The following is a 19,096-nucleotide window of genomic DNA, read 5'->3' as shown; positions in this document are numbered from 1 at the left end:
GTAGAGGGGTTGGTGGGGGTAGGGTGTGTAGTCAGTCATAGTTTTTGCTTTGAACTTGACGGCTGACAGCTCAACTAGGCCAAATTATAATTAAACTGAAAGGGAGAGTCCATTGGGCCTAATTTTCTCTTCCTCTTCATCTCCTCCTCTGTCTCCCTCCCTTTCTCTGAAACGAACAGAAACGGTCAAACACAACGACACCAAAGGCCATGTTCACCCTCTGACCATGACTCATCTCATTCTAATAGGAAAAGAAAACTGGCTTTGTGTAAGGGGCCACAGTCTTCTATATTAGACTCGAGGGCCAGTCCGAAAGGAAACGTGGGTGAAAAGATGAAATGAGTTGACAGGAAATTGGATAAAACACTTGATTTGATGTTGACTGAGACTACAGTATGAATCTAGCATTTTAATGCATTTCGGGGGTAATTATAAACACTTGGGAAACATGTTACTGCCAATGAATATAGGAAAATTAAAACAATAAAAACAACACTTTGGTAATAATAACTGGACACACAACTATCTGTTTACAGAGATTCTAACACATGAAGGTGCATTAAAGAGCAAAAGAAAAAATCTTTAAATCTTTAGCAGCATAATGACCCAGACACACTAACCTCTCTCTTTCATATTTGGACAATGTCTGATGCGATGCATCTTCACTAGGTCTGGAAAATCCAGGTATCAGTATCAGCGAGTTCTTGACTATATGCTCCTATCCCATACCATGTAATTCATAAACAGGACCCTGCTACTTCACAGTTAACTCCGAAAGCTGAGCTGTGATTGATGTTAAGCATTCTTACATAGCTCCCCTGGTGTTTCAAATGACTCAGCGCAGTATGGTAGTACAGTACATACTCGCTGGATCTGTTTGCTCGATAAGTAAATTGGTATGGGTCAAAGGGAGGAGGGAGGAATGCTTTAAAGTGGTGTAAGACCAGCCTCTCAAAGCACTTCATGATGACAGGTGTGAGTGCTAAAGGACGGTTATCATTAAGGCTGTCTGTGGCTGATTTCTTTTGTATGGGAATGATTGTGGCTGATTTCAGGCAGGATGGAATGATGGCTTGTGTCAAGGAGTGGTTGAAGATGGTGATGATGACCACTCTCTCATGTCATGCTCCTTTAAAGTGAGTGAGATTCAGCTGGAGGGGGCTGAAGTGATATGGCTACCTTCTATATGAGGCATATGTATCATAATGGTGGGGTTTAAACTGGTTCTTAAGACCAAATGAGTGAATACAAGTCAAACATAATGTATCACAAAAACATTTCAATTGTTTTCTCCATATTACCAGCAGAGGTCACATTAACCATCTATTTTCTGTCATTGGCTGAATGGTATCTTTTAACAATGTCGCCAAAATCTGATGGCTTTCTGTCATGATGACAGATTAGAAAACTGAGGGTGATCTACTATCTATTAGTGAAGGTGTTGTGTAATTGACACACAACACCTTCACTAATCACATGTAGATCACCTGTAGTATTCTCCCTCACTATTGGGTGCTGACAGTCACCTCTGCAGCATTCTCCCTTGACGCGTTTTATTAAGCCCAAGCAAACCGCACAAAGTTTATGTCCATATGGACCAGGACAAAAGTTTGAGTATAGGCCAGGCTACAGCCAGTCAATTAAGTTTAGTTTAATTTCTCATAAATGGTTTGTTCATAGTTTAATTGTAACTGTCTAATTTTGTAAAAGTTAATATTTTCATAAATAGGCTTAATGGCTGCAGTGTTTTAGTGCCCTCTGCTGTTTCTGTTTTATATTCCCTTATAAAATCATAATCTGTAAATTTCTTTCAAGCCGATTTAATGTGATTTGGCTCAAGTTTTTTTCAATAAAATGCCACGACTTGTCTCAATCATTAAAAAAAATGAATTACAATAGATTATAACAGAATTTTCATGACCCTGTCTGTCATAATAAAGGATATTGAAAAAGTCTAACATAACCTCTGCCTACCAGTGCACCTGCCATTGACCTGACCTATTTGGCCTCTGGTCTGAGAGCCATTCCATCACCATAGTAGGTTACATTTCACTACATTGTGTTTTAGCTCATTCATGCTGCTAGCATTTGGAAGCAATGCTAATAGTCCTCCAGACTGGCTTGCATGATTAGCCACCACGGTGCTTTGTTGCATTTCTCCAAAGCTGATTTTGTACCAATTTTTTGCATGGCATGCAACTCCTTGTTTTGCAGCATGCCCTGCGATCGACACTGCCTCAGCCTTAAAACACTACTAGCACTCAAATAAATGGGAGGAGTGGTACATTCACCAAATGTGGCCTGAATCTACCACTCGAGAACCAAAAGATAACAACATTCTGACACATGTCTTGTGTGGATCCAAACAAGAACCTCCAATTCACTTTAAATGGATCCCATATTTTCTTTTAGGAATGGGAGTGTAAGCAGAGAAGTGGTTGGCAGCATTAAAGGTTTACAAATACATACATCAGAGTGAATACATTTATTTTGACAAACTGACTGAATATACAGTCGGTGAAAACAGACAACAAGATGATGACAATGAGGGAGCAAGTACAGTTCAGCGAAGAGGTGGGTGACAAATTGTTCCTCTGCTTTCAATTAAAAGCTGGAGCGGCTAAAATGAGAGGGATTAAAATTTCAAACCAGATGGACAAACAAGCCATGATCTTGGCAGTATGCCGCTGCCTTTTCCTGATGGAGACCTCACCAAAGCAGCACTGAAGCTTTCATTTCTGAAAACCCACATACCACGTATTGGCACCACAGGAAAGTTACACAGGCTGAATGGCAGACAGTAGAGTAGTTAGAGATGCATGGCAGCCATGAGGGCAGGAGAGAGTGTGTGTACGTGTGTGTGTGTGTGTGTGGTCCTCCGTGAGATATCATCTTTCCCTGGCCTGGAGACGAGTCAAGGCATTGTGGACAAAGGGGACATCTATTTAATAACAGCTGCCTGCATGCTTGTTGCTTTGGAAATTGTTGATATAGGCTTACCGACTCCAGAGGCTTGTGTCATATCAGCAGCCAGCTTTGAGGTCAGGAAACCACAGTCAGAACTCTCAAGTCACGCAATCTCTGCCAGGGTGTGTCCCATCACACTTATGAGACACACACTCACTGACACTGCAGTAAAACATACTCCTAAACACAGACGTATCCCAGCTTGTCACACAGAGTAACTGTAGCATGAACTAATTGATTCAAAATGTGGTTAGGGGTAACGTTCGACAACATTTTATCATGGCTGCCATGTTTGAAGGGACCAGTGTTGTGCCTGAGCGCGTTCAATGAACGATCGTTCACTCATATTTTGGGCGAACGTGAACTGAACGTACTGTATTTCTGCCTGATGAACGTTATTGTAAACACGTTCATTCTGGCGTTTGTTTGGCGTTTTGGAGTGATGTTGAATCTCATTTTTTTGATGCTGCTAACTCTGTCCATTCTCTTACCCTTAAACATGTTATTTGCTATGTTAACCCAGAAGATAATGCTCTTGAACACGTGATGAACTTTGTTATCCTATGCAAAATGTTTTATTCACAAACAAAAATTTGCAAAATCACTACCTAAATTTGCTCCTTTTCTCCTGGAACTGAGCTCTTTGCTTAAATCTCTGATTTTGTTAGATAACAAAAAAAGTAATACCTTACTGAGTCATAATGAAAAGTTTTTCCCTGAAGCCACTGTCTGAACTATCTATTTATTTATTATTTTATTTTTCCCTTTCTTCTTCTTTTTTTAAAATTATTACCGGGGGTCACCTCCAATTTCCACTGGATACGTCTCCGCTGCGTTGGGTCTCCGCCACGCCAGCGGAGCAAATACGTTTCACTTTAGTCAATGTGTCAATCTCCACCAGGTCCGCTGCGCTGCGTATCTGCTCCGTCCCAGCTCCGGCAGTCCGGCGCCCTCCGGCACAGATACGCAGGACTCCTATATCTGGCGGATGCCGGAGTGCGACGCAGCAATTCAGCTGAATTTAGCACCGAGCAGACAGGAAGTCAAGCGCTAAAATAACAAACAGCATCCGGTTACCTTTCAAAATAAAACACTCGGTGTTGACACCAGTACATAAATCTCAAAAAAAGAGACAAACACAAGCTTTTCTGCTAATCCCTCGGTCGGGAACACTTCGTGTTCTTGATTTTAATAACACAGACCTATAACTGCGGTTGTGAGTGATCATGTGATTATCGCGGGAACTCCTCTGCCTCGTGAGCCAGCTGTCTACCGTACTGCGCCGCAGCGGACTCAAACCGCAACCGGTGGGGATTGCCGGACGGCGGACGGCGGAGCAAAACCGGTTCGGAGCTGCAACGCAGCGGACACGTATCCAGTGGAAATTGGGGGTTAGAGTGATCACGGCTGGACACCAAACTGGGACTGAACAGAGCCTAAAAGAGATGCTACTGAAGAAGAGAAGATAGAAAATACAGTACAGAGGTGATTTACAGCTGTTCTGACTGGGACTATGACTCCTGGGGTAAAACAGCAGGCGAGGACAGCAGAGGCATTAAGGGACAGGGGGGCATGGGAGAGTCAGGCTTCACCAGCAGGTAAAAAAAAGCACTTAGAGTGGGAATATGCTCACATTTTACTGTTAATGGTGAGTTTTACGTTTTGTGTCTGAATAAGATGTGTTTTAGGATGATCTACAAACCCAAATAAACTCATGACAGTTTGGTTAAAAAAAAAAAGAAAAAAAGAGTGTCTTCTTTGAAGGTGTTCAGTTGTATCTTTGTTTTGTAAGGAAAATAGATGTGAGTTTTTCCTTTCATGATGTTTTGTGAGTTTATTTTCTTAATTTATTACACTAAAAGCGAGGAGCTTGTGAAACCTAGTGAAGTCGGTGGAATAAACTGCACTTCAGCAGATATGTGTTGAAGGACTTTACAGTTCCACATTACGATTGAGTCAAATATGATGAACCAATAAAGCCTGGCTCATGTCACATCATCAACATCTTAATCACAGAGAGCCTGAGGATGTTTAGGGTTAGCAATACAGATCCACAACTGGGGTCAGAATACAACATACAGTTCAAAATGATTTAAACAATTTGCTGCTCTCTTTATTGACCCAACACACATTGACCATTCTCTGTTTTACATATCCAACCTTTCATATTAAATCTGCCAAACACATTCACTTGTCAAAAGGTATGCAAAATGTACAATTAATAATTAACATAAATGTAGTGGCTTTCTCCACTTTGCAAAATATCACAGCATTTTACCATTACCATTTTAATTATAATTACATAAACATGTATTATATAGACATAAATCTGTTTTTTGTGTTAATGTCACAAATTATAGGGAACAGTAGTAAATCCATTTTGACAGCTCTTAAGACATTTCTTTCACATCTTTTGGACCTATACAAAATAAAAATTAAATAGTATATTCAGGCAAGCAAACAAATCAAATTAATAAAATGTCCATTTATAAAACTGTAGTTATTCAGTTGCTAAGTGACACTGAAGGTAAGTCTGCTTGAGGTGTGTTTTCAAAATACAAACCAAACTACATTTTTGCATATACTAGGATATTTACACATGCAGTAAAATGTAAGTTACTGCCCATCATTTACTGAGACACACCAAAGCTGAAGTTATTTGAATGTTCCTTGCAGCCATCTGCCAGGAGCGGTTGGTTTCCATTCATTCCAGTGCATTACAAAAATGGATTTAAGGACTTGAAACCTGTGTGAGATCAAGGTTGTAATGACATAATCAAACCTTTTTGTCTAAGGACACATGCTGCAATTAACTTGCTGCAAGTCTCAGGTGTCAGAGTTTAACCAGCAAAGGAGTGTGCCACAACAGCACACTTTAAATCCATTGTGAGGTTTCAGAAGCATTACTGCAACCATAAAACAACTTGGACACAAACCAAACAAATATCTAGAATTTAGAAGGTGACCTGTACACCGTGTTCAAACAAACAGAAACCAAATGCTGTCTGGGAGGGATGAAAAACACACTGGAGTCTTCAAAGAAAAAACAGCATGCTTTTAGTGACTCAAGTAAACACATTTTGCTAATAACAAAAAAAAAATTAAAAAAAAGCTAAAGCACAAGACCCTTTCAGGTAAACATCCATGCTCGTCTCTGCATGTATTTAAAACCAAACAGCATGAAGGACTAAACAGGAAAGTCGTTAAAATATTTCAGATCAGGTCAGAGCAACATCATACCACCACTTTACATTTTACATCTGATGTTTGCTAACTGCGACAAGATCTCATCGGATAATCAATTTCCAAATTTAAAGGGTTAATATTTTGAGCCAGTCTTATGGTTCTTATGGAGAGTTTGTTGATTTTGAACCCTGGTGTTACCTTAACCTTAAAAATATTTAAGGTTATGAAAACAAAAGCAAGGTCACTGTATACCTAAAACACCAGCGACTCAAAACTGCTAGATGTGGTCACATGTACCTGCAGTCACTGTGGCTTGGTTTGCAAATTGTCTGCAAAACACACACATGCCAACCTAAGTCAATTCTTGGGACATCACTTAGACTTACATTCAATCCCATGAGACACATACAGACACACAGACACACACACACTATTACTACCCAACCATGTAGCTGTAGACCTAAATTCAATGTTAACCAACATGCTGTTACATGCAAACAGAGTGACTCTCAAGAGAAGCTACAAATCCCATTTTACAGTACAGCTTGGAAACACTGCTTCTGTCCTGTTGCCAACACTGTGGATTTACTGTGTGAACTCAAATCCATTATCCAGTGTAGCCTAACCGCGCAAAGCTTCGTCACCTAAAGTGCATAAATTGCCATCTCTCTATAAAGGCAAGGAATCTCTGTGTGTGTGTGTGTGTGTGTGTGTGTGTGTTCCTCAAATATCTCTGCGGATCAGGATCAGACTGACCTGAGACTTAGAACATGGCTGCTGCTTGGTTTAAGGGTGTGCTACGTCGGATTTGTTTGGACTGCAATGATACCGTTAATAAATTATTTCATAAATGCTTTACGAATTCCGCTAGCATTGTCAACCGTAGCCACCATAGTCATGTGCGCACCAGAGCCAATCACTGCACACCGTAGCCACGTGCGCACCAGAGCCAATCACTGCAGAGCCCGACTCCACGACACACCTTAAGAAAGAAGGGGATTTATACCTGCAGCGGCGCAAGCTGGACTGGGATTTTGCCGGCGGTTTGGTTCCGTTCTGTGCATCTAAACTGACTGTTGTGGATTAATGAGACTAAACGAGTCCGGACCGAGTCTGTTCGGGTCTAAGGAGATCTGGATACGCAAGGACAAAAAACTGGAATAGGAATCTGTGGATGTTCGTGTGTAGCTAACGTTAGCTGCTAGCCCACCCCCACGGCCCACCTCCTGAGTCGACGGACGCGACGGCACGTCCAAAACCGGACTTACAGTAAATAATGTCCGCCATGCTTTTTCGTGAACATTGCCGTCACATTTGCGTTGTCTGGTGCGGGAAGAAACGGTTAAAACAGGCTTTTGTCACAAAAGTGTCCGCAATAGAGATCGCGAGTTTTGAGAGTTGAGAGATTTGTGACATATAGCGTGTTTGGAGTGTATAGTTAGTGTGTTATGTAGTGTTTAGTGTGTAGTGTGTTTAGTGTGTAGTGTAGTCGTTTTTTTGTGTTGTGAGCCAAAACAATGAGGAGACTGCTGAATGTTGAGCAGGCAAGGAGGAGCTGAGAGAGCCCTGAGGCATTGCCTGCATTTAAATGTAAATAGTTACATATAACTTTGTAAATTTCAAAAACTCATCCACAAATTTTGCAAACAGCATTTTATATTTGCATTATAAGTAATAAAAATGGTTCGTTAAACATATTTGTGGTTTTCACAGTAAAAAATCTAACTTTTTCCAACTCGGATTTTAGGTTTTTGTGATTTTAGGTCCATTGTGTTAATACAGTATGTCAAAATGGAAAAAAATAACTGTACAGTCACACATGCGAGGTTGTGCTGAAAATAATGACACCAAACAAGGCAAGGTAAATAGTTTTTACGGTGAAATATAATGGTAAAATCAAAGATAGTCAAAAACGGCAAATTATCCTGACGTCTCACCTTCAAACACAGCCTCATTTGGCCATCCATGAAAAAGCTACTTAACCTCCCACTTTTCTACTTCCTACGGGCAATGCACTAGTTTTTTTAATCCATAGTCTGTGGATGGCTTTTAAAACAAATCTTAAAATAACACATATGAACAAACACAAAAATACATGCGCACACAGTTTAATTTATGAGTTTGCATGTTGTGTAAGAGAAAACTTAATGCCACATTATATGGACTACAATGTTCAATGTAACGCAAGTGAAAACATCTCAAGGAAAACCTGCAATATGGTTTGCAAATACATTCCCTCATTAGTAAACTATATTACAAGTTTTTTCCTCTGTTAGCATTCTCAGTGGCATCACTTTCAAACTTAAATCACATACAATAGTCCCTTTCAAAATCCAGTGCTAGTTAACGCAGCAATGCTTATAGTTTGATAATACATTGTTGCTGTTGTTGAGTTTGGCTCCATTAAGGATACAATTTGGTTAGAAACCACTCATAAACACTGGTTTAATCCTCTGTTGGAAACAGACCAAAAGGAGGTCCTCCTGTTAAATATACAGTCTGTGTGTTAAGATGTGTCAAGATAACATGCCTCTGCACAACTTGCAGAGAGCTGCAGGTTCAGCTGTAACACAGCAGGAAATGTGGGATGAGCGGTCAAGATGGTCTCTGGTGAGAGCAGCAACCTACAGCATAAAATGGAATATATTATTCACTGCACTGATAATACATTTAAAATGTACAAATGCATGCCAGAAGCATTCTGTATTTATTCTTACAGTCCTCTCAGGAAAAGATTAAAACCAACAATGTGTGTGAACACAGATACTCAGCCAGTCTGTGTCACTCAGCCGTAAGTGAAGTGTTTATGTTTCAATTGTGTAGCTTTGTTTTTTAAAAAGTCTCAGTAACTTCCAAAAACCACCGGCTACTTTGCTTTAATTACATTTTAAAGGAGAATAAAGACTCCTTTTGTTGAGCATATGTGCAATCATTTTGGAGATGAGAGCACTTTAATGTCTTCTGACCTTATTTGTCACAGTAAAGCTGACCTTTTGGTATAAAATTAGATCACCTCATTAGTTTATCTTATAAGACATTTGCTTGAAATTTTGTCATTATTTGAGTGGTGTTATGGCTAAAAATCGCTTCATTATTTAGTCAAAATGGACATTTGTGCTATATTTGAAGAAATTCCCTCAAGGTGTTCCTTAGTTGTCCATTTACCAGAACAGGACGGAGAGAGCTGAAAACACAATGCTATATTAGAAATGACTGTGGTGAAAATTTTGCTTAAAAGTTCACTCATGGGAAGTCATACATGTAACTCATGCATGTAATTGTCTAAATATTGTATAGGGCATACTTTTAAAACTAGATCTGGATCTCAAGTATGAAATAACCCAGAATGCTTATACTTTAATCTAGCCACTCAGCAGATCAGCGACAGCTCTGTGAAGCACAGCAGTTAAAGCTAAACATTTGGCTGGACTGCAATCATTGTGTCACTGAGAATTTGGGGGGATGTCAGTCGAGGATGTCACATTCTATAACATTCAGCGTTATCGTCCCCTGTCCAGCTAAGCAGCAGTGTGGGCGCCAGACAAGCCATTCAGCAGAACACTCATCCCTCAGTGTAATGCATCAGTCTCAGTCTACTTCACTCCATCCATCCATCCATCCATCCATCCCTCCATCTCTTCTCTGCTGACAAAACTGCTTCAAACAGTGGCCTGTGCTTCACAGCTCAGTCTGTTCTAAGATCAGGTCTAACAAACAGTACAAACAGAGACACAGGTCATCCTTTCAAATCCTTTTAGATGATTGGTTCACTCACCTCCATGTCAGCTGAGTCTACATTGAATTTATACAAGAACAAAAAAAGGACTTTGCAGCTGTGGCTCCATCTCAGTCATCTAATAAACTATTTACAGCTCAGAGAAGGAGACCAAATATCACTCAAATTTGTGAAGAAGCACAAAGTCCACAGTTAGGACACAAGAGTGCAATTTGTAATGATGAGGTGTAGTCCACTGCAGGGAGTGCATGCATGGTGGTCCATGTGTTCTTGAGCATACTAGACACCAAGTGCATTTCTGTCCACATCTATTATCCATCATGTGCACACTTTATATTTGTGTGGATTAATTGCACTAGAAATTTGAGATATGATATCATAAAAAGCATATCACACTTGGCTGAGTCCAGTGCCTTCAGTATTTTGAGAGGATTGATCAACGATTTAACTGGGACGGTAGACGTATGTTTGGTATTCAACTTAACGTGAGTAGATCCTCATTTCGATCATTCCTAGTAAAGCACGGTATATCTATCTATCTATCTATCTATCTATCTATCTATCTATAGATATCTATTTATATATCGATCGATTGATCAATAGATAGATAGTAATGTTCGATAAAAACATGTTAAAAATAAATGTTCCCTTAAGTTTATGTGTTTTTCCTATATTTTTTTTATACATACATTTACCCTAGACAGGCGAGGAACCATATAAGGTCACTTGATTTTCAACATAAGAATTTAATATTTTTATTTTTTTAAATGTCACAAAAGTAAAAAAGTCTTGTAGTGTCTCTAGAGTTGACATTTTTAATTTCCAAGTATTTCAACGAGTTTCTTTAAAGCCCCTGTATGGAGTTTTTAACTGGATATGCAAAAGTCTCTGGTTTCTGCTGATGTTTCTCTGTTACCTACAACAGCAAATGAGCCCATCAGCGTGAAGATACGCTATTTCTAAGTAGTCTAATTCTATACCTCTGAAAGGCCTTGGTCGGGTCGGACCACTGACGAAACGATTTACGGCAGTCAGACCGGAACTGACGACATTCAGGATACGGCATAGCTGTTTTGTTGCTACGCTAGTCAGTGCTAACCAAGCTAAAACTTTTGTCATGGCTGATAATGAGACAAAGAAAAGAAAAAGAATTCGAACCGAAGACCAACGAAAGGGTCTCCGAGAGGGAATCCGATCGAGCTAGGGCTAAAACACGGATAAACATGGGCGATTCCTTCCAGAGATGGAGAGAGTTGCGGGGCTTGAAGGGAGGGTCGGATCCAGAATTCGCCCGATTCCTCCTAGACAGGTTTGTAAATTTTATTTCATTTATGAAATGTAATGCGGGACGTAGTTTACAGCAATACATGAATTTATGTTGTTACAACAAAGCTGGCTAACGTTACCACTAGATTAGCTCTAGAGACTACACTCGTGAAAACGACAACAAACGTCTTAGATCTGGCATCCATTTCAGCTGTGTGTATCAGCCCAGCCGACCTGCAACGATGCATCGGTAATATCCTCTGTCATTATAAATGATTCAGTTTCTTACTTAGAACAAAACATCCATCACAATCACTGTGACTTTGCTGTAACACTAGCTCTGTAGCACTGTGGGTAATATATATAGCTGGGAAATTGCAGCGCAACAGCAGCATTACTTTGTTTCACCGGCGGCATATTATATTAAGTAGAAATACAAATAGACACATTACCTCGTCCATATGCACGCTGCAGATAGCTGCTAAAAAAAAAAAAAAAAAAGTTTTCAAAGCAAGTCCCGTCATCTTTCCGACGTTTCCAAAACAAATCGACACGCGCCGGCCAGACAAACGTCTTCACGACAGTGGGCGCTAGAGCTCATGGGAAATGCAGTCTTCATTCCGGCAAAACACCACCGCTTTCGTCCAGCGGGGCCGCCAAAATCAACACTAAATGAAAAGTCTGTACAGGGGCTTTAAACAAAGGTCAGCAAAAGGTTTATCAGAGCATTAAGTATGAGCTTTCCTTACCGTTTTTTAAATGAGCTTGTCTGAAGGAAGTTGAGCTCCTCCTGTGTGCAATGACTCAATGTAGGCCAAGGCACTCTGCATGGAGGTCAGGCAGTAGCCTTCCTCTCCTATTAAATAGCTTTAAAGAAAAAAACAGAGATAACACTTGTTAGCTGATAAGAAGACATCTTTAAGTAAACGTCATAAAGATATTGGTTAGTCTTCCATGTATTTTAACTTTATGAAGTCACAGAAAACAGTGAGAAGGCGAAGGACTTGGGCAGAAACATCTTTATTCCGACAGAACTTAACAAACGAGGCATGACTGCCCACAAGAATCCCAAACATCCTTCAAAGAACAGAGCACCAATTTATTTGTTTTGCTGAAAACCACCACATCAGCTTTTTCCTAAGTGACTAAAGGTCGCATCTCCACTCTTCCTTGACCACACAGTATGTAAGTGAAAGAAATCTGCTCTTTTCTCCACTTTAGGAGCAGTTATGCACGTATTAAAAGTTGAGAATGGAGAGAAAAGGTGGGAGAGATGGATGGAGGGATGATAGGAGAGAAGAGAAAGTGATGAGGGAGATTTGCTCAGAGACAGCAGACATGAGACAGAATGGAGCTGGAGAGTAAGTTAACCCTGGCTGACCTTTAACTAACAAGAGCAAGACATGAGACTCAAATGTTGCCAGGATGCTGCACTGCACAGGAACAGAAAGAGTGAGAGACCCAGAAAGGAAAGGAGACAAGAAAATGTTTATCTCTTGACTGTGGTCTGGAAATTATTAATCAAATTTGGCTTGGCTTGGCTTGTCTTACAAGAAACCATAAAGCCCCCATACAATGATATAGATGTCATGAGATGATGCTCCAGATCTGCTGCTCTGTGCTTGCAATGTGGGTGGCAGTGACACTACATGAACCTGGCTAACAGGGCCAAGCCAACTAACACGTTAAAGCTAACAGAAAACAAGTTGCAGTTCATCTCTTAGTCCAAGTGAACATTTGTGCCAAATTCAAGAAATGAATGAAAATCCATGAATGTTGACTGACCAATTCAACCAATCATTTAACTCTTGGCTTTCTCATTCACCGCCGAGACCCTGCGTCCTCATACAAGGACATTACATTTTTGCCTCTTAGCACCATGATACTCAATTTTTTTAAACTTTTACCTATTAGCCACATTTAGGGACACTGCGCACACCATCTCGTGGTGATATTACAACATTACACCAATTTCAGTAAAAACAAAATGGTGGGAATATCAGCAAAAGACTTCTACAGCAGCTCCCGAAAGAAAAAAGAGCTCGGTAGAAATTATATCCAAATTTTATGAATGAAACCACTGTATTTATGTACAATAATGTCTCTAGCTTCTTATGGCATTAAAATTTGACACGTTATTAATAGTAGCAAACTAGAACATGAGTAAATGTCAAGTACTCGTTTGAGGACATTGGGACTATGTTACGTTATTGATTGTACCATGTTTTTAGCTAAACGTGGGGATATAACTGCCAGCATGTTTGTGTCCAAGCTATGTTTTTTGAATAAAACTATATAAAAATACTTAGCTGCTGGTGGTGCTTGGGGGACAGGAAGAGGAGAGTCTCATTTTCATGTTGCTCCAGGGTTTCCCCAAGGCCCTGGTCGTAAAACATAGCTTGGACACAAACATGCTGGCAGTCTGGGACAAAGGAGGAGAGCCCCCAGGAACTGGAGAGGAGCCGGCCCTTAAACCCTTGGCTTCCAGGCAGGAACACTTCTGCACAGGACCAAAACCTTGTTAGTAGGTGCCACTCCCACTAACAAAATGGCCACCACCATGAGGAGAGAACACGAAACCAATTAAAGCTGCAAGCAGCAATGAACTGGCCCTCGCAGTCCACGTGCGTCGGGGCGTGCCGTGTACCCAGTCCCATTGCCCGATTACTGTGTACGCATCTCTTAACTGTCCAAGGTTTCGGTCAGTGCAGGAAGGGGTTAAATGTCATTTCCTGTGTCCAACATGTGGCGCTGTGACTATGACTGTATATTGGCCTATGTGTTCAGGGCAGGACCCTTATCAAACATGTGTAGTTTGGTCCAGACAGGAATGAGGAAGATGTTCCTTATTGATTTGGTTGCCTGCTCCTGCCAGTTTTTTTGATTATTGATTGGCGGTGACGTTGTGAGGGGGCGCTCACCTTTTAGTTGCATGTCATCTTGTAGTGTATGATATGGAGGAAAAAACCTAGAAATGTCATGTATATAGGATGTTTATCTGAATTCCTGTGTCCAGTAGGTGGCGCTGTGGATATAACAGAGCATTGATGCATGGAGGTATTCAGGGTGACATTGTATACATGTGTGGTGAATTTGGTGTACGTGGGAAATTGCATGTTGAAGTTATAAGGACTTGATGCTTTATGGCGAAGCATGAAAATGGACCGCACCCACCCATGTTTGACGTAGGCGAAAGTTTTTGATAATTTTTCATGTTCAAGGTCTGAGGATGATACTGGTGAATGTGGAGATATAAAATACCCCAATTTAAAGAGCGCCACGTAGTGGTCATCAGTGGTCACCTAGTGGTCAGAGTTTCATGTCATTCGGACAGACCAATGTGGAGATATGCAATACTTCCTGTTCGGAACAAAATCTACAGGAAGTTGTTATTTAATAACTATTGTTTTATTGAGTATTGTTTGAAATATCAAAAAACAATGTTTTTGTCAGGAGGATCAACAGATGCTGTGTGCAAAGTTTCGTGCAAATCGGTGAAATGCCTGGGATGAGTTCGTAAAAGTAGGTTTGCTACATTTCGCTAATTTGCGGGAAAAAAAAACGGTAGGCAGAAATGGGCGTGGCCTATACCTAAGCTGCAACCACAAGTGACCCAACAAAAGTGAACTGCCACTACCACAACACCAAAATGGACACCTTGTGGTCTCCAACCACACGTTACTGTGATGGAGAGTGTAACAAAAAGAGACAAAGTGGCCGGACAAACTGGGAAGCCATACCAAAAAAGAAAAAGGACATAATATTTGGTATTATTTGCACTGTTGTTTAGCCATGATTAGGGCTTGAAATAGACCATTTACACAATACATTGCAGTTTTTTTTGTAAAGTGATGTTTAGGGCTTTAAATAAACAGCTGTTTGCATTTGATGTATACACTTTCATATTTACATTTTAAAATAAACTGTCACAAACTTTTTTTGACCAATGGTGTCCATTTGTGTCATACAGTAAGATCGACCCATTGTACTCATATGAGGACATTGATTTTTGAGAGAACTACTTATGGTATAAAGCTAAAATAATCAATTTACACTAATTGGGCCCTTCTGGTCCCAAACAGCAAATATTGTTTCTTAAGGTTATGACAGGCCCACTGTCCTCATACGAGGACATCATTTTTTGCAAAAACTACTTCCTGTACAAAAACAAAGTTTAGTTATTATACTTATTAGGTCTTACTTATCCCAAATAGCAAGGAGAAAGAAAAATTGCACACCAGACAAAAGCTCGGGTCTCAGGAGGTTAAGAAAACAAGAGCCTATCAACCTACTTATAGCCTTGTGGCTTGTCTTGGCTCCACTACTCCCTTCACTTGAACCCTTCCAACCCACTGAACTACATAAACATCAAGTGGAACTTTATTTGTATTTTTATAGAGAAGAAAAACCAAATCCCGAATATCCTGACATTCCTCTGCCTCTGCCAATCTAACCGGCTGGCTTTTACAACCCACTGTTTTTATGGCTGTAAGTAGACCTCTTGGGTGTGGTTTTAACTGACACGCAAAGATACTCAGTATGATGAACTATTTCAACTCAAGACCACTAGCCCTCCCCAACTGTTCTACTTCACTGTTTATCAAGGTATTTTCTAACGTGTATTCAACCTTATTGTAGCAGCCTTGCTTATGTCATCATGTTTTTGGTTTGAAATAAAGTCCTTCATTTATTCATTCTTTCATTCAATCATTCATGTTTACCACACTATTTTAAGATGGTGTGCACAGTGCTTTCTGTCGAACATAGAACATAACGTCATCTTTAGGCTCTAAGACACTTTAAGTATAGAAGCTTTTTTAACTCTTTTGGATTATATTGATCCAGTTCTATATGACTCCTCCTTGAACCGGCACCTTATCGTGGTGGAGGGGTTTGAGCACCCGAATGATCCTAGGAGCTATGTTGTCCGGGGCTTAATGCCCCTGGTAGGGTCTCCCAAGGCAAACAGGTCCTAGGTGACGGGTCAGACTAAGATCGGTTCACTCGCCCCTGATGACAGAAAAAACAACGAGGACGTGCACGTCGCCCGGATCGGCGTCACCGGGGCCCCACCCTGGAGCCAGGCCTGGGGTTGGGGCTCGCAGGTGAGCGCCTGGTGGCCGGGTCTGTGCCCACGGGACCCGGCCGGGGGCAGCCCGAACGAGCAACGTGGGCCCGCCCTCCCGTGGGCTCACCACTCACGGGGGGTTCAGAAGGGGCCGGTGCAGTGGGATATGGGTGGCAGTCGTGGGCGGGGGCCCCGGCGGCCCAATCCCCGGTTGGTCACTTGCTTAGGGGGAGGAAAGAATGGCATCATATAATCTGTCATTTATATCAGAGAAACAAATGATGATTAAACCATTCACATAGAACTGTCCATCCATCCATTATCGTCCGCTTATCCGGGGCCGGGTCGCGGGGCAGCTGCCTGAGCAGGGACACCCAGACTTCCCTCTCCCCGGACAATGCCTCCAGCTCTTCCGGGAGGATCCCAAGGCGTTCCCAGGCCAGCTGAGTGACATAGTCACACCAGCGTGTCCCGGGTCACTTCGGGTCAGGGATAGGACTCTCACCGTTGTCTCGGCTTATGGGCCGAACAGCGGTGCAGAGTACCCGGCCTTCTTGGAGTCCCAGGGAGGGGTACTGGAGAGTGCTCCAACCGGGGACTCCGTCGTTCTCCTGGGGGACTTCAACGCCCATGTGGGCAGCGACAGTGTTACCTGGAGGGGTGTGATTGGGAGGAACGGCTTCCCTGATCTGAACCCGAGTGGTGTTTTGTTACTGGACTTCTGTGCTAGTCACAGTTTGTCCAAAACGAACACCATGTTCAAACATAAGGGTGTCCATATGTGCACGTGGCACCAGGACACCCTAGGCCGGAGATCAATGATCGACTTTGTGGTCGTGTCATCTGACCTCCGGCCGTATGTCTTGGACACTCGGGTGAAGAGAGGGGCTGAGCTGTCAACTGATCACCACCTGGTGGTGAGTTGGATCCGCTGGCGGGGGAGGAAGCCGGACAGACCTGGCAGACCCAAACGTATCATGAGGGTCTGCTGGGAACGTCTGGCAGAGCCCTCTCCCAGGGAGATCTTTAACTCACACCTCCGGGAGAGCTTTGACCAGATCCCGAGGGAGGCTGGGGACATTGAGTCCGAATGGACCATGTTCTCCACTTCCATTGTTGACGCGGCTGTCCGGAGCTGTGGCCGTAAGGTCTCCGGTGCCTGTCGCGGCGGCAATCCCCGAACCCGGTGGTGGACCCCGGAAGTAAGGGTTGCTGTCAAGCTGAAGAAGGAGTCCTACCGAGCCTGGCTGGCCCGGGGAACTCCTGAGGCAGCTGACGGGTACCGGCAGGCCAAGCGTGCGGCAGCACGGGCAGTCTCGGAAGCAAAAACTCGGGTCTGGGAAGAGTTTGGGGAGGCCATGGAGGAGGACTACCGGTCGGCCTCGAAGAAATTCTGGCAAACCATCCGGCGCCTCAGGAGGGGGAAGCAGTCCTCCACCAACACTGTTTACAGTGGAGGTGGGGACCTGTTGACCTCGACTGGGGATATCGTCGGGCGGTGGAAGGAATACTTCGAGGATCTCCTCAATCCCACTGACACGCCTTCCATAGAGGAAGCAGAGGCTGGGTACTCAGAGGTTGACCCATCCATCACCCAAGCCAAGTCACTGAGGTAGTTCGGAAGCTCCTCGGTGGCAAAGCACCGGGGGTGGATGAGATCCGCCCTGAGTACCTCAAGTCTCTGGATGTTGTGGGGCTGTCTTGGCTGACACGTCTCTGCAGTGTCGCGTGGCAGTCGGAGGAACAATGCGGTTTTCGTCCTGGCCGTGGAACACTGGACCAGCTTTATACCCTCCGCAGGGTGCTCGAGGGTTCATGGGAGTTTGCCCAACCAGGCCTAGTTGTGGACTTGGAGAAGGCATTCGACCGTGTCTCTCGTGGCATTCTGTGGGAGGTGCTCCGGGAGTACGGGGTCGGAGGCCCTCTGTTAAGGGCTGTACGGTCCCTGTACGACCGGAGCAGGAGCTTGGTTCGCATTGCCGGCAGTAAGTCAGACCTGTTCCCAGTGCATGTTGGACTCCGGCAGGGCTGCCCTTTGTCACCGGTTCTGGTCATTATTTTTATGGACAGAATTTCTAGGCGCAGCCACGGGCCGGAGGGGATCTGGTTCGGGAGCCACTGGATCTCATCTCTGCTTTTCGCGGACGATGTGGTCTTGTTGGCTCCTTCGAGCCGGGACCTCCAGCATGTCCTGGGGCGGTTTGCAGCCGAGTGTGAAGCGGCTGGGATGAGAATCAGCACCTCCAAATCCGAGGCCATGGTTCTCGACTTGGAAAAAGGTGGCTTGCTCCCTCCAGGTGGGAGGAGAGTTCCTGCCTCAAGTGGAGGAGTTTAAGTATCTTGGGGTCTTGTTCACGAGTGAGGGAAGGATGGAGCGTGAGATTGACAGGCGGATCGGTGCAGCGGCCGCAGTAATGCGGTCGTTGTATCGGTCTGTCGTGGTGAATAGAGAGCTGAGCCGAAAGGCGAAGGTCTCGATTTACCAGTCAATCTACGTTCCCCCCCTCACCTATGGCCATGAACTTTGGGTCATGACCGAAAGAATAAGATCCCGGATACAAGCGGCCGAAATGAGTTTCCTCCGCAGGGTGGCAGGGCGCTCCCTTAGAGATAGGGTGAAGAGCTCTGTCACCCGGGAGGAGCTTGGAGTAGAGCCGCTGCTCCTCCACATCGAGAGGAGCCAGCTGAGGTGGCTCGGGCATCTGTTTCGGATGCCCCCGGGACGCCTCCCTCGGGAGGTGTTCCTGGCATGTCCCGCCGGGAGGAGACCCCGGGGAAGACCCGGGACACGCTGGTGTGACTATGTCACTCAGCTGGCCTGGGAACGCCTTGGAATCCTCCCGGAAGAGCTGGAGGCATTGTCCGGGGAGAGG

The 19,096-nt window shown here is 43.4% G+C and overlaps 1 protein-coding gene across 8 annotated transcripts in view; it reads right to left on the bottom strand.

The window, feature by feature from the left end:
• vps9d1 (VPS9 domain containing 1) overlaps positions 1–19,096 on the bottom strand; it is a 67,075-nt gene that overhangs the window by 4,984 nt on the left and 42,995 nt on the right. For 4 of the 8 annotated variants that reach the window (XM_030425367.1, XM_030425373.1, XM_030425372.1 and 1 more), the window contains 2 exons: positions 11,905–12,022; positions 8,010–8,777 (listed from right to left, as the gene is read on the bottom strand). In XM_030425367.1, the coding sequence (XP_030281227.1) occupies positions 11,911–12,022 (112 nt within the window). In that variant the 3' untranslated portion in view covers positions 8,010–8,777; positions 11,905–11,910. Of the gene's footprint in view, positions 1–8,009; positions 8,778–11,607; positions 11,637–11,904; positions 13,656–19,096 lie in introns of those variants that run through there. The other 4 variants (XM_030425369.1, XM_030425370.1, XR_003984871.1 and 1 more) reach the window with 4 other exon arrangements.

The sequence above is a fragment of the Sparus aurata genome, chromosome 8, assembly GCF_900880675.1.
Source record: "Sparus aurata chromosome 8, fSpaAur1.1, whole genome shotgun sequence".
NCBI lineage: Eukaryota > Metazoa > Chordata > Actinopteri > Spariformes > Sparidae > Sparus > Sparus aurata.
The sequence above is the reverse complement of the archived record's forward strand: the minus strand, read 5'-3'. Positions and strand labels throughout refer to the sequence as shown.